Source organism: Amblyomma mixtum, chromosome 3 (genome assembly GCF_055824585.1).
Source record: "Amblyomma mixtum isolate Tamu chromosome 3, ASM5582458v1, whole genome shotgun sequence".
NCBI lineage: Eukaryota > Metazoa > Arthropoda > Arachnida > Ixodida > Ixodidae > Amblyomma > Amblyomma mixtum.
In genome coordinates, this window is record NC_143014.1 from 206,304,367 (window position 1) to 206,324,769 (window position 20,403).

The 20,403-nt window shown below is 49.1% G+C and overlaps 1 protein-coding gene across 3 annotated transcripts in view; it reads right to left on the minus strand.

Moving 5' to 3' along the window:
• The window catches only part of LOC149353418 (uncharacterized), an 84,746-nt gene that overhangs the window by 7,757 nt on the left and 56,586 nt on the right, over window positions 1-20,403 (minus strand). For all 3 annotated transcript variants that reach the window (XM_089582544.1, XM_089582545.1, XM_089582543.1), the window contains exons 2-8: window positions 17,186-17,396; window positions 12,376-12,485; window positions 10,211-10,306; window positions 7,283-7,387; window positions 2,196-2,258; window positions 1,636-1,708; window positions 223-313 (exon numbers count right to left, since the gene is read on the minus strand). In XM_089582544.1, coding sequence (XP_089438670.1) covers window positions 223-313; window positions 1,636-1,708; window positions 2,196-2,258; window positions 7,283-7,387; window positions 10,211-10,306; window positions 12,376-12,485; window positions 17,186-17,396 — 749 coding nt within the window. The remainder of the gene's footprint in view (window positions 1-222; window positions 314-1,635; window positions 1,709-2,195; window positions 2,259-7,282; window positions 7,388-10,210; window positions 10,307-12,375; window positions 12,486-17,185; window positions 17,397-20,403) is intronic.

Consider the following 20,403-nt stretch of genomic DNA (forward strand, 5'->3'; position numbering starts at 1 on the left):
CGTAAATTTACAGCCTAAGGGGTGCCTTAAGCGTTCCGCTACAAACCCCGTTACTTTACTCCAGGCACAGACGGTACAGGGTTGCACCTGGGCGAAAACATACATCATAAGTACTTGAAACACCGAGCTGTTATTCTGTGAGCATTCAACTGTTTCTGCTAAATCATTCAAAGACAACTTTATTATCTGAGAAAAAAAAGAACAAAACATTGCATCACTCACATGGGAGCTATCATCGGCTTCGGCACGTAGTCTTCCACGTCCTTGAGACGCTCCAACCTTTCGGAAAAGTAGTCCGCGTTGTTGGACAGTTCTGAGGAAATGTAGCGAGATTAGCGATTAATAAAACACAACATCGGCGGTGGCCTCGAGCGTTTTCACTCAATCATTAGCGCTTTCTTCTAGCCGGCTTCACAGTTCCACCGTGTTTACGCTCACTGAGGCATACGGACGGCGCCGTCCGTCCTGGACATCAAAGCTACATCAGCTACACCATATTTGGCAGTAGGGAACAAAGATGAAATTTTCCGCAGCACGAAACTGAAAGAGAGGGAGGAGAAAAACTTCACTACACTCACCAAAGCTTTAACAAGGGATCAGCGAACTGAAGCTTCCATCCCGGCCTGTTTAATTCAACTGACTTGTTTATTGAAGGACCCGTAAGGACCCGAAGGCATTACATAAGGCAGAGGCAAGGCCAATGCGTTCAAGTTTGTGCATGCGAACAAATGTATAATCTGTCCTGCTGTAAACACTTGGCGATTCTTTCAGATTGCCACCATGTAGAGAGGCTGGATGTGCATTTTTGCCGCAATATAAAGCATGCTTCGAAATTAATGCCAGTGTCACCAAAATCGCACAGGCGTGCCGTATTGGAGAAGCGGGAACGCTGGTCATTTAAATGTCTAGACTGTCCTAGACCGGCTCGTCACTGGTCACCACCTTGGCCATCGTAAATTTGTCTACAGTTACTGGCCCGCTACGGCTGCCGGCCAGCCGTGAACTGTTTTGGCAGGCGAAGAGCTTTGAAATTGCAGCTACCGATCAAATCATGCTAACTCTGGTGTCCAGTGGGACGCATGGTTTCAGGAAGAGAATTGGCAATAAAAAAGGACCTCCCAAGAAACGTTCGAAAAGCTCTCGTTAAGAGTTTAATACTTCATCTCTGTGGGTCCGAATTTGAAGCTACGGCAGAACCTGCAGTAAGGAACCGCACAGAACGACCAATTTCTCTCGCTGTCCATTCATGTTACAGCAATATCCCCAAAGGAGACTTCCTCCGAGGTAAACTGCGTCGTATTCGCGTGTAGTAACCGATACCTTCGACGCTCTTTTGCTTGCTGGCTAGTTACTGTGTCGTCCGTGTCTGCTCGGGGGCGCTAGGCAGGTGTACAGCAAGTGTGCTGTTCTGAGCCATGTGAGACCTGTCCGCTGAAAGCTGCCACATGGCTCAAAGCTCACGGACAAGGAAACCATCAGATACGCTTAGCTTATTGACCGCGCTAATCGGGTAGCCATAGCCTATTTAACAGTAGCAGTGAGCGATCATTTTAGTGCCAGTCAGTCCCGCACCTATTTGCACAGTAAAATGCGAGGAGAAATCGTCGTAAACGCTTATACACTTCGCACTCTTACCTTTGCGAAAGGCGCTCAAGCCGCCGTTCTTGGCTTTCTTGTAAAATGATATGACGCAGGCTACGCTGTATATCTGCAACAAAGAAATGAATACAAAAAAGTTTCAGAATTCGCTGCACGCAGAAAAAACGCGTATGGTATGGCCGATAAAAGGGCCGTCGTGGGTTGAAATGACGTGATCGTCAAGTCACGTTTCATATGTTTTCTTCCTATACCCATCACATAATGACACCACGAGAAATTTCGTACTCTCTTGACCTAGTTTTCTTTATAATAAGACACACCGTGCCACGGCATTTAAGTGGCGGTATCGTCAGGTGCAGTTCGCGACCATACCCAAATACGTAGACACAGTAACAGTGTCCAGCAAGAGTTTCGAAAACGAAAACCTCTTCGAACGCATTCGGTGCCGAACAATGGTGCGTGCATGAGCTACCGCTCTGATTTTCAGCTGCCTGCGAATCCTACAAGCAAAGCTAGCGCCGCGTAAAACTAAAATGTCGGAAGGAAAGCGACCATGCAACCGGTACAACGTGTTCCGACGTGGTGCCGGCGCTTACCCGTAGTCCGGTCAAGAAGCCCACGACAATGGAGACCAGCACGTCCGTGGTCCCACAACTTGACTGCGAGCAACAGGAGAACGAAAAAGAAAGTAAATACGTAGGAAAGGCGTGGTACGGAACGATGGGTGCAAAATTTATGAAAAAAAAAACGGGGGCTTAAAGGATATGACGCGTTATCGTTAATGTGCCCGTTCAGCAACCTGGGGTCCTCTTTGCATATCGCTTCGGAGACACTGTCGGGCAAGACCTCCCTTTAACCAAGTCTTTTCGACCGTGCTTCGATGGCCTATGGGTAGAGTGTCTGACACGCGACCCAAGGATCACAGGTTTGATTAAGATCTAATTACCTCGATTTTTTGGTCAGCGCAATTAATTTACTTTATATTCACGTCATGATGATGTCTGAGTCATGTTCCGACTTCCTAAGGATAATTTATATAATGTTTATCTAAATTTTCAAGTCCCCAGCTCCAAGTGTGACATCACGACCCGCTCGACCAATCCGGATTTTCTCGACACGCCTACTACGGCGTAAGGTTTTCCGCTGAACGGGACTCTTAACGCAATCGCATTAAAAATGCGCTTTTTTTCTAAAAAAAAAATTGCCGAAGGGCGTAGATTGCAAACCTCGCCAACTTTTACACAGGTGTCCAGCTGCACCTACGTCTGGCTACAGTAGTCAGTTTCAATTAGTCGAATTTATATTAATTTAATAGGAAAACCCGCAGATTTACTGTTTCACTCAAGATCACTGCCCGCAGTTAAAACCAGCGTCTGAGCGCCAGCAGGTAAACGCACCAGCTAGTATCTGCGCTGACGTATTGATGACAAAAATTATTAGCTAAAGAAAGAGGACGTTGAACATAATAACAACTACTTCTAGGATTCTGCACAACCAATATCAAAGAAAACGTCAGCATGAGCCGTTTTACCTAGGCGATCGCGCCATCGATTATACTCAGTGAAGCAGTCTAGAGCATATATTTCAGCAATGCTGCCCCTGAGGCCTGCATGTTTATGCTGAGACACCCTGTCGTTCGCTACACATCGAAGCTTGATCTTCACGGCCTGTCACGTGTACGCATAGGCATTATTCAAGAATAAGTGCAGGCATTGGGAGCACATACTCGTTCCAAAAAATTGCATCGCAGTGCTCAACTGAGCTTCAAATTGACGGTAGTACAACTGCCCAGGTGCAAGTGACCCGTCGCAAAAGCCCCACTTCGCAAAAGCCTCGGCAGCGTTTGCCCCGCGCTATAATCACCAGACGCCAAAAGTATTGTCCGAAGTCGCATTGCCAAAATCTCCGTGTACTATTTGCCCGTTCTGGGTACTTTGTGAACAGTGTGACATCAGCCCGACTGGTGAGGTTAATGCGGGCTATGATTTCACCCCTCCCAAATTGGTGCGTTTATCATGCAGCAACCTGAAATTGGCAGCCGCTTCAAATTCCCAAATTTCCATCCTAATCATCAGTTTCCAGGGCGTGTGGACGACACAAAACTCAGATATTCAAGAATGGAACCAGCACCGTGAGCGCGGTGGCCACACTAACAACCTTAATACGTTTTGACACAGATAAGCCACGGCAAGAGAACCATCTCGAAAGATTGCAAAGCAAAATCAATTGTTTGTGTGCTTGTTTGTTTGTCTGTCTGTCTGCTTGTTTACATCAGCAGGAATAAAACCACACAGTAGGCAGACAGACAGATAGAAAAACTTTTACTTAATCAAAGCTGTTTGGGGCACGAAGGTTCCCGGGCCCTCGCACAACCCCATTCCACTGAAGTGTTTACAGCCCGGCTGGTCTCGATGGCCTCCGTTGCCCGGTCGTCGGAGCGCAGTAGGGACTCCTAGTCCTCCCACGATGTTAGGTCCTCCAGGCCCCGCGGGAGGGGAAGGGGGGGGGGGGGGGTTCCGCCGGGAAAAGGGAGAGTATGTTGATGGTGAATGCGAATGGCTCGGGACAAAGGGTGCAAGCGGGGGTGGAGAAAGGAGGATGGTAATGGAATAGGATGGTGGGGAGGGTGTCTGGGGTCGCTTCCAGAGTGTCGCATGTCTATTGTCTAGGGAGGGGTGAGATGAGGGTAGAGCTGACGCACGGCTCCATAAGCTTGCGTCGGCTCTTGAAAGAGTGCATACGCTCTTTCGTGAATCACGGATTGGAGACCACTTGAACCAGCTTAATAGAACCTCGGGCTAAAAGGTTAGCAGCTTCGTTTTCGTATTCCCGGAGTGCGGAGGCACTCATATGAGCGCCACATGGCGGGGCGGGGTGCAACAAGCAAGCCCAGTATGCAAAAAGCAGGAACATGGACTCGGCCTCGTGCAAAATTTAGTATCAATGTTTTTTATTCTTTTATTATGAATGGGCTTCCATTTGGGTGGTGGCAATGGCTATCGCAGCCTCCTCTGCAGCACTGGTGAGGCGTCTGGGGGGAGGGGTAATGTGATGAGTGGGAAGAGGGTAGGGTCAACTACAGCGGCAACCACTTCCACTCCTGTAGAGGCGGCACCCGCCCTTACTGCATTTGGTTTGAAACCGTAATAGCGCTGGAGCGCCTTAGCTCGAGCTTAGTCGAACTGCTCGTGGTGGTGTGGGTGCATGTTCCTCGGGAGCGGCTTAATAAGCAGCTTCCGGTGGATGTGGCTTGGGATGGGGAGGAGTGTTTGGTCTTTGTCCGGTATCCAGATACCGAGGGAGTGCAGGATGTGCCGGCCAGTAGATATCTGTGTGATGCGAATGTATTGGGCTTGTTTGTGTGCCTCCACGAAACCCCCGACAGTGTTGTAGAGGCCCGGGTAGTCGGTCTGTGATTGTATTAAGGGGTGCTTCGAGTGCTACTTTATACGCCTTGCGTATGGCATTAGTGTCGCGTTTGCATAAGCCTAAGTATGGCTTGGACGCCTGAGGACGTATGCATGGATGAGGCGGATGCTCTCAAGAGAGATGGAGCTGCAGCGCCAGTGAGCCTGCTGGAGGTTTCAAATGGTTGACCAGACGCGGAAAAGGGCCAGAAATGCGACATAAGAGATCACGACCTCGGACCTAGAAAAAAAGGCTACTGAACGGGGCCCTCGACGTGAACTGATATCGGAATATACAATATCTTCTCGGAATATAACCATACAAGACATCATCGTGCCGCTTACTTTTTAAAGAAGCATTCACACTGGTATTTTAATACTGTGGACGGGCGACCGTGAATGAAAAGGCCCAGATGCCGCAGCATATTGTGTAGTAGAGCAATTGACCCGGGTCAGTAGTGCCGATGGCTTCTGAACTCGGGATTTTGATAATGAAGCAAATGCAGTGGGGAAGTTGGACATTTGACACAGGGCTTCTGACATTGGGTATTTCATCACCCCTCCATCAAACGTGCTGGCCCCTATCAGTTCAACTTTACCACTTAAACGGTTGTAGTGACATTTGCATACTACCCACCTGTACAGTGTTCCAGCAAAACTTCTGAGCGGCCTTGTTACCAGCGAATGCAGCGTGAAAATCCAAAATACGACTTTTACTGCTCATACTGAGCTAACAGTACTCATTTGCCACATTGATCTCGGGAGACACGAAATTCATGGGAATAAGTGCGCTCATGTTGTGAGGTTTCGGCATGAGGTACACTAACCCTCAGGGTGCGGACAGGTTGTGGATTTTCAAGCCCTAAAAGATGTTGTAATTGGCAAAGTTTTTTTTTCTTTGTCTGTTTCTCACTAGCCTAAGGAAGCACTTTTCTTTAGCATCTGCCATCAGCTCCTGAGGACCAGAAATCTCGCTCCTGAGATACTTGTCGCAAAAGGCAGAATTACGTCTAAACGACGGGCACCCCACAGCTGCGACGTTTTTTCACGTTTGCCTTTCGTTAGATTATGTGCGTAACAACCTACCACTTCGCAGGTATTCTGCGGCTTCTATATGCGTCCTATGAGCGCTGAGTGTGCGCCACGAAAACGCTTCCTTTACCGAATTCATTGCTTCAATGAGTTTGATACTCTAAAGCGGTACTGCGAGCTACAAGGCGCGCTGACAATGGAAGGCGCTGAGACGTGCATTATGCCCGCAGCGCAGCGTTCTCTGTGGCACTTCCACATAATGTACAATATGTAGGTGCCTCATTTCGTGCGCTGGACGGACGCAGATAGGACAAAACACTTGTGATGCAAAAATCGGTAACACATGGGTAATTAACGGGCCTCTCTCTTTGCCGCCACAGTATACGTTCTGAAATAAGGATCTCAACAAGCATCTCGTAGCAATAGGCCGTTGATTATTTCATAATATAGTTGAGTATTAGCAGTCAGTGCGAGGTACCCTCGCATGCCATAAGCACGAACACTGTTCCTTTTCGCAAGTGTGTCTAGCCGACTGCGTCAACATCTCTTCTATGAAATGACTATTAGGAAAGGGTAAAACATGTGTACCATGTAAAAGTCCTAACACGGTCCCAACACTCACCGACGTTATGCACAGAGGGCGCATGAGTGCATCAGACCATTGCGCATCACTTGCGGAATTCGGCCGCGCCACTGCTGACCAATGTAAGTACTAGCGTTTTGTAAGCGACGTCATTCATGACCGAATCTTTTTTGCGTTACGTTTCCCAGAATAAAATGAATCAAGCCGCCGAAACCACCTCCACGGGTGATACCGAACAGACGTTTGATCACGGTGATCGCTCTGCGCCTGGTCTTGCCTTAGGCTGTCATCTTTCCCTCATTGTGCACTGTCAGCAGCAAGCATGCTGCTGACAAACCAAAGAAGAGCAGCAAAGCTCCCCTTCTTTGACTCCACTGTTTGGGCTATAAAGAAAAGGGTCATACATTGCAGAATCGTGGCGCACCACCTTGCACTATACTTCTCAGTGTCTGAGGGCATTGCCACGCTAAAACAACAGATATTACTAATGCACTCATATTCTGCAGGGCTATCACTCCGTCTTCAATGCACATTGCGTCTGGCTGCTGAGTCCGCTGTTTACTGAATGGCCGACAGCAACATAAGAATACCCGCAGCAAGTTTTCTTGAGTATGTTTCTGAGAAAAACAAACGTAGGGAAATGGTGTGAAGTGAAGCGCACCTTTAGCGTTGTCAATCGCAGGGCAGTAAAGGCAGCAAACTGGTCCGCTTCTGTGATGTATGGCGTTCGCATCGTCATGGGGTAGAGCCGGTCTCGCATGACGTACTGCAGCCAAGAGAAAAGAACCCATATCAAGCATATGTTTCTGTGAGAAGCAACAGAAAAAACAAAAAATAATCACGACATGCGCAGTAACGAGACACAAGAGCGATGGAAGTACCGAGCATTGAATAGGTTTGGGAACATCACGCAAATACAACCCAGAATGGGTCGCTATTTGCATGCTAGTCGATGGCCATGAAAATTTTATACAAAGAGCACAATGAACTGAGCGGTGATAAGCATGAAGGTATATACAGTGAATACAGGGAGGCAGTGCGCATTAAAAGATGACATATCGTTAACAAAACCGGCTCTTTTCACTAGAAGAAGATGGCGTCATTCTGCTGAAACCCCTAAGCGGCTCAAGGCTCTTCATCGGTGCAGTTGAATCCTACGTCGATTTTCATCCTTCTGGAAGCGCTCTTTCTCCTCCTGTTTTTTTTTTTGCATCCTTCGAACATGATTTTTTAAAGTAAACAATTTCTGGCCTGCGGAATAGGATAGAAAGGACAAGTGACTGCGCCGAAAGCAGCACGGGGCCAGTTCAGTTACGGAGAAGGAGGTTAAAAGGAGAGGAAAGGCGTAGTAGAGAAGAGAAAGAAGTGCGGGCACCTAACCCGCGCAACTTGTTGCTGTGCTGCAGAAGCCTACGAGCGCGAGGCCACAGCTCCCAGGCTTGTCAGGTTGGCTCCTGGGCGAACACACTTGCGGAAGCCGTAGCCTCGCACTCGTAGGCTCCCGCACCACTGCAACAAGTTGCGCGTGAGTGGGTACACTCCACTTGTGCTCTGGACTTGCAGGTATCGCAACTTGAACGTCCACAGTGCACACGATCCAGCGGCTCACCTTTTAAGGCAAGATAACTGCATACTGCCGCTTTGATTGCCGCAGCAGGTGAATTTTGTGACGCTATACGGGCCTACTAATTCCCATAGCTCTTATAAAGCATGGATTTGCCACAGTGCTGTATGTCTAGCTCTCCCAAGAGGTTTCCTCACGCTACACAAATAGTTGTTCCACCCAAAAGCTGCGACGACGCAAAAGGACTAATGAAGAACGTACCTCCTTTCGGAATGAGTTAGCCGATCGAATCGGCGAATGAATTACAAAACGCAGCACCCCTGTCGGGCACCTGCGCAGTTTGGTGGAAAGGTGGTCAGCTACCAGTTTGTAATCAATAAGCAAATTGAATACATATTGGAGAGTCCGCAAATTTCGATCCAGTCTCTGCACTGGTTATAAAAAGTTTATTTGACATCGACAACGGGAACGAGACAAAGTTGCGGGAGCCTCTGTAGACTAAATATCATTAACAAAGTTCAATCAACCAAATAACATAGCTCGTAGCGTCATTCCACTAAGTCTACGTGGCTCAGCACTCTTCCTCGGAGTAGTTCAGTTCTGCGTCGGTTTTCTTCCTTCTGGATGCGCTTTTTCACCTCCCAGGTTTCTTCTTGCATCATTCGTGCCTTATTCTTTTAGGTAAAATTAATGTCAGCTCAACGGACTAGGAGAGAAATGACACCTGACTGCGCCGAAACCAGAACAGAGCCAGTTCAAGATAGGATGAGGAGGTTAGGAAGAAAGGAAAGGCGTAGTAAAGAAAAGGAAGAAGTGCGAGTGCCTAACACGCCCAACTCTGCGCACTGCAACGCGAGGCGACGGCTTCAAGACATGTGCGGTCGGCACTACGCAATGACTGGGCAGAAGGCGTGCACCGCGCGCTTTGTTTGTCGTACGTTTTTGCTCTAATACAACGCACATTTTCAACACAGAATATATCGTACACCTGGTTCTTCTAGTTTTCTCTCCGCATCACGGAAACCCCAGCTGCATATAAGATAATGAGGACGCAAAGGAATGAAGAGCGCACGGCTTCGCAAGTTGGAATTTAAATTACTCGCCCAGCGTAGCTGACAGCAGCACTGGGTTCAGCTACCCATGCTATGCAAATTTTAAAGCGAAAGAATTACTAGCCCCATTACGAGAAAAGCCAGCGGCGTGTGTGTCTTAGTGTGTGGGCTGGTACAGAAAATCCCTGCGATGACAAGAAAAGCAAGGTGACGTTATCAAGCGGCCGTATGACGCACACAGCAAGCCAAGCACCACCATTTCAGACAATCATGCACATGTCGTTCATCTATATACTATACTCCGCACTGGCCGACCTCAACGTGGCGCCAGTTTTTCCTACAACATTCGTACCTAAATTGTGACGCAATCATTTGTGGAACAGCGTTCCGGGTGCTGTCGTACGATTTCTCGTTGCATATAGCTTGCATATGCTAGTGAAAATGAAGGCTAACTTGCGACAGAGATTCGAGCCGATGACATATGCACCTTAAATTGTATGCCTTCCCAGAATGTACCCCTGTGTTTAAGGCGCAATTGAGGTGTCCACAGAGATGTGAGACAGTGTATTTCCTTTCCTCAAAAACCAATTTTCGTATCCAAATTCTGATGCAACCGTTCGCGGTTCATTGTTCCAGGTGGTGCCATACACTCGAGTATGTGCGTGGGGGTCTGTCCATGCACCAAGGGAGAGTAATGCTTTGGCATTCCCTCACGCAAGCATTCTTAAGTGTCTCTGCCAATTTTTTTTGTACCCAGTATTGAGGAAATAGTGTGGAGGCATAAGGACAGAAATAAAAGCGCCTATATATATGAAGGGTTTTATAAGGGAGTCAAGTAGAGATGTGCACGTCTGTAAGTCCTATTATGGCGCAATGTTCAGAAAGGCGGCGCAGTTGAGGCCTAGAAGGGGCTTTACACGAATTTCATCTTGGTTTATGCTGAAAAGCGAAGGAACGAATCAGAGGCACGCACCATAATAATCCGTAGCAGCACAAAGCCAGTGCTTGCAGCGATGTCCACGGCCGCGAACACGGACAAGAGCAGGACCGTCCGCAGGGAGACGCTACCCTGTGGAATAACAAGAAGAGCGCGGAACTCAGCCCCTTGGTCACAAACAAGGCGCGAACACGGCAAGAAGTAGGTCAACACATGCAGCAACTGCTCATTAACTGCATCACTGCGCTGCCACCCCACCATATGCACAAACACCCAGACGAGGTGGCTAGCACGCTATAGATAACACCTCTGAACGCAACCGCGCGTGGTGGCGCTGCAGTATGCAAACGCTACAAGCACAGTCTCGAAAGCGACAAAATCAAGGCCTTGGTGAGTGCTCAACAGGACTAAACAGAATAGGATGCGAAAGGTACATCAGGTACGCCCGCAGTACGTAGGCGAAGCATTCGTTTGCTCACTTGCATGAGATAAAGCAGTGTCGCATAGAAGTTGTTTGACCCTACCTGCAGAGGGAAGTAAAATAAGATCAAAATCAGCTTCTCCGGTCGTCGTCGTAACGGAGCGCTCGCCTCTTGCGATCACTCCGTCTTTTCTGCGTTTTGCGCTACAGTTGTCCAACTGATTACCACTATGCCGATAACACGCTGTAGAGTGTGGAAAGAGCCGCGAAAGGTACAACGTACTGCTTCAGTTAATGTCAGCTCATCTAACAATTGGTTGGTTTGGTTGGTTTATGGGGTTTAACGTCCCAAAGCGACTCAGGCTATGAGAGACGCCGTAGTGAAGGGCTCCGGAAATTTCGACCACCTGGGGTTCTTTAATGTGCACTGACATTGCACAGTACACGGGCCTATAGAATTTCACCTCCATCGAAATTCGACGGCCGCGGCCGGGATCGAACCCGCGTCTTTCGGGTCAGCAGCCGAACACCATAACCACTGAGCCACCGTGGCGGCTATCTAACAATTGTTCATACAAGGTCATTTTAACGATCCTTTGAATGTAATAGCATTTAGGCTGTCCCGCAGAAACCACCCCGGTTTCTCCGTGACGAAACCACTGATTAGTCGAGAGGATCGTGATATCATAAACACTGCTAAATTTGAAAATCTGACTAGAATGTTCCTGGTATGTTCCATTAGATTACCATATAGATTATACTAACCTGGTCACTCTTAAACCTTAATCCGCCCACTAATGCCCACTAACTCACCTTAATCCAACCACCAACCTTCACTGATCCACGGTAATTAATTTTCTGGGGTGGGTCTACATCCAAAATTTGAGGGGTGTTTTGAAATACTTGAGCGTGCGTCAACTTCCAAATGCTGTCGCATTTTCAAGAAGAATGTGGTTAAGAGGAACCCCAAGTTTTTAGGTTTTTATTTTGCAGCCTGGTCTAAAAAAAGAGCAGTCATTTTAAAACTAAAGTATATTTGCTCAAACAGTTCCATAAAACAGAAGTGGCCATACATTCATCGGCGAACGGTGGGCCATGTGGGTTGCGGGGCTTTTTTTAAGGTCCCGAAGTGACTCAGGCTATGAATGATGCCGTACCGCAGGAATTAATTTAAACAACCTGGGGTTCCACGTATTTCGCCACCATTGAAATAGTACCACCGCGGCTGGCATCGAACACTCGACTTTGTGATCAGCAGCCTGGACGCCAAAGCCGCTCAGCTACCGCAGCGGGAACTTGGCCAAGAGGAGAGGAAAGGCGCAATAACTATCTTGCTTCTCGGTGGACACTTCAACCGCACGGAGTGGGAGTGAAAGAAGCAAGAGTCACTGTAATGGAGGGCTCCGGATGAGTTTCTACCACCTGGGGTTCTTAAACTGACCCTGAAAGGATTTTCGATGGTCACATTCTAGTCCAACAGATCTGTAGAAGTGGTCTTTGTCGGAACTCGAGTCAAATTTGAAACCTCTGCGTGTACCCTATAATTTAGAAATATTTTCTTTTTAAAATCGCTGCTCGCAGTAGCTGCAGCCGATTAGGCCGACACGCATCACCGCGTGTCCCTGTCCCGACGACGTCAGTAGGCAGAAGCGCCTGACTTCAAGCTCGCCCCGTCTGCGTACCAGCCAAGCGCAATCTGCGTTCCTGCTCGTACCATGTCCACAGCGTCAGCACTGTGGCCTCACAGGGTCAACTTCAGTCCTGGGTGAACGACACTCACGTCATCCTTGGCCTGCTTGAGGGCGAACGCCATCCACCACCAGCTGAGGATGTAGATGATCACGAACACCACGCTCAGGGCAAGCGTTGTCCGAGCTGACGTCAGTTCCACTGCGAAGGGGCCGCGAAACGCATGGGGATCAGGTAACCACACGCACACAGCCTGCTGCGTTTGAACCATGCAGCTTTACAGACAGGAATAAGTGTACGAGAGCAGGAGCATGGTAGCACAATAAAAATTAGCTACAATGACATCACGGCAAAGGTGCACTTGCCAAAAGAAGATAATATACAGATTTAGCATGCCGGAGATGTAATAGTGGATACGTATGCCGGGTTTACGTACGCCTGTTGCACATGCGCAGTGGCAAGTGGCCGGGTAGGGGCATTGAGCATGCGCAACAAGCGTACGTAAACCCGGTATACGTCTCCTATAGTACGTCTCCGGGACGTTAAATCTCTTTATTAAGAGGCCATGAAGCGTCAAAATATCCGCGGAAAATTAAGACGAGTGTTTAAGAGGCTGTTGAGTCGGCAAGCAACGGCGAGCGACTTCAACGCATACTGAGGACAACCTCACCGAGTTATTGTTGTCGGTAAAAATTGATTCTCTCACTCTTGCTGGTTACGTTAACGTTTGTCCGGCAGCAAAAAGCGCATATATGGCTGACAACTGAATTTTATCGTTTTCCCGCCCCTGGATACAAACCAGTGACTTCTACACTGGAAAGGAGTGGGTGCCGCCGTTGTGAACTAAATGGCGGTATAGCATAGTCTCCGGGATCCGCGCCCAAAATTCGGTGGCGACGCACGCACTTTACGTGCAAAATTAACCGACGAAGGCGACGCATGCGTTTCGTATTTTTTTTTTTTAACTTTACTAGCTTACAACAGCTCAGCTTTCAGTGCGAATGGTCTCTTTGTCAGCAGAATGTCACAGTGTATCGATACGGGCCAACTAGCATTTGTTCTCGGAGTTTCTTTAAGGCTCACACCCACAGAGCGACAGTAAAGGAAAGGAAATGTAGCCCCGTCCTGTCCTCATCTTTCTGTGTCCTGTTGCAACGCTACGTTTGTTCGTTCAGAGTAAAGGAAAGGCTTCTGCACAATGACTGCAGAAACAGTAGTGCGTGAACGTTTCCTTCTTCACAAGGCTGCACACTCAGATATTTATACGATTAAGAACGAAGAGACAGTTAAGAACAGCAACATCGTTTAAGGCGAAAGTTGTATCCGCTGCGGACAGCACATGCATAAGATTTTGGGCAATTCACTAAATTTCTCCTTCATTTCGACAGCTTGTACCAATAGGAAACAGCTGAGTAAACAGGCTCAAGTACGTCGAATTAGCAAGAAAGAGTAGCAATCACACTCAACCTGCGGTGGTAAGCGAAAACATGGAATTAACCCTTGCCAAAGCCATAATAAAAGTTACTACGTCAAGACGCAACGTCTCGTTTTGTCCGTTGTACTTCGATTAACTACCTGCTCATATGTGTAGGTATCGCAATCAACGCGTCATAACGTGCTTGTAGAGTGCAAGCTTCGAACTCTGAGATCGTAATGAAAATTAATCCGTGGCTGCACGGCTCGCGGATTTCAGAAAACATTACTTGTCAAGTTGGGGTACCCGAAAAGGGAGAAAAGAATATTCAGAAAATAAAAGCCAGTGACATGACGTCAACGACACACTCGGGGAAGGAAAGAAGGACTCGAGGCAAGCGCGCGTATGGCTTCGGCTCCATTCCTGGCGTCTCGTTCATGTTCCGCATCTCTATTTACCTTCCTAAAAATGCCCTTTCGTTTCCTGGTTCTGCCATCTCACGTATTTAAATGTGACCACGTCCAAATAAATGTAACTTTTTTGCAGCCAACGCACCTGCGGGTGAGGTGCTTCCAGTTATCAAAATGTGTATATGCGGAAAGTGAATACATTATCTCGAAAAAAGAAAAAGAAAGCAGCAACGAGGTTACATTTCGAGCCATTCAGTGCCGAAGTAACCAATACAAAAATGGTAAGTCGTTTATAGAATTCAGAACCCACTCCGGATACAACGTCCTTTCCTCGAGCTTAACGAAGTTGACATCCTCCGCACGTACAGCGAAGCTCAGCGTAAGGTCAGCGCCATCGAAGTGCGCGCGTACGCGACGCACGGCATCGATACGGAGGACAGCTGTGGCAGCCTGCGTGAACACTTCGCCATGGAGTAGCAGCCTTGGCGCGAGATAAGAATAACGCCAGACGTTAACTTTGCAGCACGCGCATGGTAAGACTAACTACACCGAATATGAATACCAATCTGCCTCTAAAACTTCTCCTATAGAGTAATATAGAACGGAAAATCGACGTGTCGCGCTGCAGTCCACAAGTTCTTTGAGGCCACGAGTTGGTAAGCTTTGGTTTTCTATAACAGGCTGCAGAATGCAAATCTATCTGTATTCAACCCACGCCACGGCTGTGGCCTCAGCGCACACTACAGCGCCAGTTAACTGGTTGCTTCACGAAGACATCTCTGTCTCAGGTACCCCTTACAAAGCCAACAGAGAAAACGTCCGTACCTGCTTTCTCTTTCCGGCTGTCGAACGAACTGCATGGACTAAGATAGAATAGCGGCGTTCCTCTCATCTTAAATACCACCCGCCGCAGTTTTCTAGAAGGATAGTTGGGCGTGCACACTGTGAGGCCTGTATGCGCCTTCGTCGTTTTCGCCTATCTTCTTCTTCTTCACCTCTTTATAATGGCACATACCTATCTGGCTGCGACTTCATTCTCTTTCACTTGCGAACACTTATCGTCATCGCTTGGGTTGTTCGCCCGGGGCGCGTCTCTGGCAGCGGGTTGGAATAAACATCATCCGTGAAGTCTTCCCTTCACGTGGTGAAGGTGCACCCCGGTCCCCCCGTTGCCTCTTACCATTCCTCCCAAGCTGTGTTCCGGTCGCTGCTTGTGTACTCTAACCGTCATGTCCCAAGAGGAGAACGCTAAGGGCCCGGGCTTCACCCGCTCGCCCTCTGCTGTCCCAGCAGCTTGGACCGTGAGCAGCCGTCAACGCGACCCTCAGATGTTTGCTGCCCTCCGCGGTGACGACGTCGATGACTAGCTGGACAACTACGACCGCGCGAGTTCGTTCAACCGATGGGACGACTCCCTTAAACTTCTGAATGTGTCCTTCTATTTTACATCGCACGAACATGGTTCCTTAATCATGAGACGGATACTCCGGACTGGCCCAGTTTCAAGCAGCAGTTGCGACAGATTTCTTGCTCTCCGGCTGTTTACTCTGAAGTAGCCGAGAAGAAGCTCGCTTACCGAATTCAGCCCCGTACTGAGTCGTAGACTTCCTACATTAAGGATGTACTTGCTCTTTGTCGGCATGTCATTCCACCATGACCGAGGCTGACCGTGTTCGCCACTTCCTGAAGGGTATCGGCTCTCTTGCGTTCAAAGCCCTTGCCGTCCCAAACCCTACGTCTGTCGATTCCATCATCACAACCTGCCAACACCTAGATCAGCTGCAGTCCATCCTTTTGCAACCTGACCCGGCTGCCTCCCTTTCGCCCGCCGGCTCCGACCTGCGTGCGTTCATTCGTGAGGAGCTTCTCGCACACGGTTCTTCGTGCCTCATCGAGCCTGCGACTCATGCTTCATCGTCTGCTGGCACTGGCCTCCGAAGTATCTTCAAAAAAGAGTTGGCCTCAGTGACCAGCTTGCTCTCTAACATCAGACCCCGTGTTCTTCGTTCTACACCCACGTACGCCCAGTTCGCTATCCTGCCACCTGTCTTTGGTGCTAGCCCGTTGTGTCGTATGACGGTGCGGGCAGGGCAGTTTTTTCTTATTTCTTTTTTAAGCCCAAACTAATATCTGTCTTTGGTGCTACTCCAACGCCAGCGCCTCCACGCGACCATGTAACAGCTTTGGCACCTCAAGCCTCTACGCCACCGTTCTACTCGCCCTGGCGCCCCACTCGCCCGATTTGTTATTACTGCGGCTTCCGGGGCCATATTTCCCGCTTCTGTCGTCGGCGCCTCCAAGACGACCATCGCGGCTATGAAGCCTTCGAAAGCACCTACACTCCCAGTGCTCCCTCTCATCAGCGCCGTTCCTTCACTGACTCCTCGGGACGTTCTTCACCTCCCGCCAGCTCCGCTCCTCCTCGTGGTTATCGGCCCACCAGAGGTCGATTCCCTTCGCCGTACCACCTCTCTTCCTCTCCGCTCCGGCCGGCTTCTCTAGCTCCTGACCTTCGCTCGGAAAACTAGCTGGTGCAGTTTTTGGAGGGAAAGCTGCATGCTTCGCACACAGACAAATACCTCCGGAAAGCTCATCCAATATGGTTTCGAAGGTTTACGACTTGACGCTTTGATTGGCACGGGCGCTGCACTTTCTGTAATTCACGCGGAAGGGGAAAGCGCCGTACGATGGACCTCCCCTGCATGGAGCTAACGACGTCTTCATACGCCCATCCGCTATGTGCACTGTGCGGGTGTACCAACGGGTGGTTAAAGTCGAACACCTAGAAAGCCCCACGAGGAAAATACACTTAAAAGGGTATGACGCGATAGGGTTAATGAGTTAATGCCCATATGTGCTGGATTGGTCATTCTCTACATTACATTCATAGATAGCTGGCAGTCTTCATACTGTTCCTGGCAGGCATTTACATTGCAGTGCTTCTCATTCTTACTGGCGGTTAGCAGAGGTCAGCTAAAGCTGACGAAATTTCTCTCGGAAAAGCTCGTGAGAGAGAACGCGATAGCCTTTGAAGAACGTCCACCAGGCCCCATCACACAGCAGCTCGCTGCACTCACGCAGGAAGGCTTCGAGATCGCCCTTTAGGTTCGTGAGCGTTTGGCGGCTTCGGTCCAGCACGAGGCTCTTGTGGTCGTCGGCGGCGCCGCCGAGCATGAGGTCGGCCTCGGAGGGGATCCATGCCGCCAGCACCACGCGCAGGAAGGCGATCTCCTTGCTCGCCTCATACAGCCGTCCTGACAGCAGGATGAGTGCCAGGAAGGACAGCCCCTGTGCACAAAATGCGTACATATCTCGGTGAAGCGTGAATAATAGAAAAAAATCTTGGCAGTGGTTTAGCTCTGGTTAAACCTAGAGGATTGCGAAAGCAAAGAGGAGAGAGAGAGGCGATGGAGAGCGCGTGGCAGCGGCGGCGGCCCCGGCACGCTAGATATGCGCCGCTACTGCGCATGCGCAACTGGCGAGCGCGGCGGCGGCACCTCTGAGTCAACCGCGCAGCGACGGCGGCGGTGCGCCAGTTGTGTGCCGTGTGACGTCACTGCTCCTCGCGCGTGCGCAGTATGGCCTTTCCGTGGCTCCGCGAAATGGCTTGGCGACTCGCGTAGTGTTGCTTTCGCAACAAAATACCGTCGCTATGCTACCACCGCGGGCAGTGCACTGAAGCACACACGCATATACAGGGTGTCCCTGCTAACTTTAGCCATAGTTTAAAAATATGTCGTCGCACTCTAAGACGGCGCGACCAAATGCAAGTTGTTGGCTATTGTATGGAGCAAGTCACACTATTTGTTTGTATTTTGCTGAATTGTATAATTAGTCGAGGTTTATTAACCAACTTCGCAAGTAATAAAGATAAGCGTGAAATTTCAATCAGAAAGTTGTAAAACGGTCCGCGAAACGTTCTACTGAACAGTTTCTAACTTCTCATCTATTACGTATTAGCTTTTTTTTTCGCTCACCGCAGATGCCCGCGAAATACAATTAAAAAAACGCCACGTGACACGCACGCTTGCGCGCCGCGATTGCAGTGCTCTCATACGTCCTGCATAGGAATGAACAGATCATTTAGCCCGGTGTGCTGCCGCCGAAAAGCCGACAGGGCAGCGAGGCAGCCGCTGGCTGTGCGATATACGCCTGCGGTATGGTATGCTTCCGTCGCGGCAGTTCATGATAGCGATAAGCAGACGCAGCCCTTAACGTTTGCGTTAGCGTAAATCGCCTAGCCAGCTGCTGCGTCGCTGCCCTGTCGGCTTTTCAGCGGCAGCACACGGGACTAAATGAGCTGTTCGTTTGTAGGCGGAACGTTTGAGAGCACTCCAATCGCGGCGCGCTAGCGGGCGTGTCACGTGGTATATTTTTAAATTGCATTTCGCGGGCATCTGCAGTGAGCGAAAACAAAGCTAATATGTAGTAGATGAAAAGTTAGAAACTGTTCAGTTGGACGTTTTGCGGAGCGTTTTACAACTTTCTAATTGGAATTTTTCGCCTACCTTCATTCCACGGAACCCCAAAAAAATGCCTTAGAAGTGCTTTAAAGCGCTGCACACAGCTTAGACTGCGAAGAACGTGCCAATGAAGTGTGCTACAGTCCGTCAGCTGAATTAGTTGATCTAGCTACGCCGCATTACCGTAGGCGTTTCTCTGCTAACCAGACAAATGCCCACGCGTGCATTTGTTTCTTTCCGTTTTTGTCTTTGCATGTGTTCTGTTAATGTGTGTCTCACCTTACCTGTGGCGCTTCTAAATAAAGCCTGGGGTGCTAAAATGTTCACAGTCAAAGTATAACATCTAATAGTCTGTTTCAAATCCAGTGTGACGAGCACCGTGAAACACCTCGTGTGGCCAGACAAAAATAGTTTCACAGTACTCAAGGACAAGTGCGACTGAGTGAGTGAGTGAGTGAGTGAGTGAGTGAGTGAGTGAGTGAGTGAGTGAGTGAGTGAGTGAGTGAGTGAGTGAGTGAGTGAGTGAGTGAGTGAGTGAGTGAGTGAGTGAGTGAGTGAGTGAGTGAGTGAGTGAGTGAGTGAGTGAGTGAGTGAGTGAGTGCAACCACGTGCAGCGTGCCGCTGTGCCCGTACGACCCGTATGCTACTAATGCGGCAATGTTCCCTCGTTCTGCTTTGCCTGTCTGCGACACTGTATACCAGGTAGCTGCTGCCAGGCGCTGCCACTCAAGCCTTCCGTGGCTTCGGCAGGCCCGCATTTGTATGAACTGATCGAAATAAACATTATTATTATTATTATTATTATTATTATTATTATTATTATTATTATTATTATTATTATTATTATTATTAAGCGCCAATGTCACAGACACGTCAAGTTGCGTCATTGAGAAAGATCAGGAGGAATGGCAAATCTTGTGGTGCGAAACTGTTGTGCCCGTGCACAAGATGCTTATTCTGTCATCCAAATGTACAGGTTGGTCAAATTTTGCTAGGCCATAGGTTCCGATTTTGAGCAGTGTAGTCGGGCACTTGTAGCTATAGTCGGATACAACTCAAGAACGAAACGGCCACTGCTCCTGAAAGGAGGCCCTCCTGCCAGTGGCGTCAGCCGATTCTCATGACTTCGTGGTTAATCCCCTTGGACCTGCTTAGGCATCGTACGGCCTAAGCGCCTGTAGTCGTCCTGTATGTTCTTATCTCCTACGTCCCTTGTGTAGTAGCAACAACTCGCCCGGCAGCATGCTATCCTGAATCGGATTAACCACGGCGTCAAGGAAATTTGAGGAGCGTCTGCCGCTTCTATCGGACTGCAGCAAGATCCTGATGAGAGAGGGTGAGGCTCCTGCTTACCCTCCAGAGATCAAAAGCTTGTGGAGTGTCGTAAATGCCCAACTACGTGGCTCCAAAATGCACCCTGTGGCCGGGGGACTTTTCACCAACCCTGTCTCTATTTCCCTTTTGGTGCTGCAGTGATCTGTGATGCTTACTACAGTAAAGCCATTCTGCTGTGGCATACTTTGAAGGTGCAGCCGATTATTCTCAGCATGTAACCGAACCACACCCTGAAGACCTTCTTCCCAGCCTCATTTGCGTTTAAGGCCGCCTCTCTTATTTCAGTTGCACAAATTCATAAATGGGGCATTCCGCACGTTGCCAAGCAGTGGTGACGGCAATCCGGCAGTCAGGCCGGTAGTTAGATGCAAACTCAATCGGTGTCACTCAGGCCTCTCGCCTCAAATTCGGGAGGTCGTGGGTTCGGTGCCTGCTACCACCGGTCACCCACTGGCTTTCACGCGTACTAACGTGCTGAACTCTGCAAGAATCAGCCG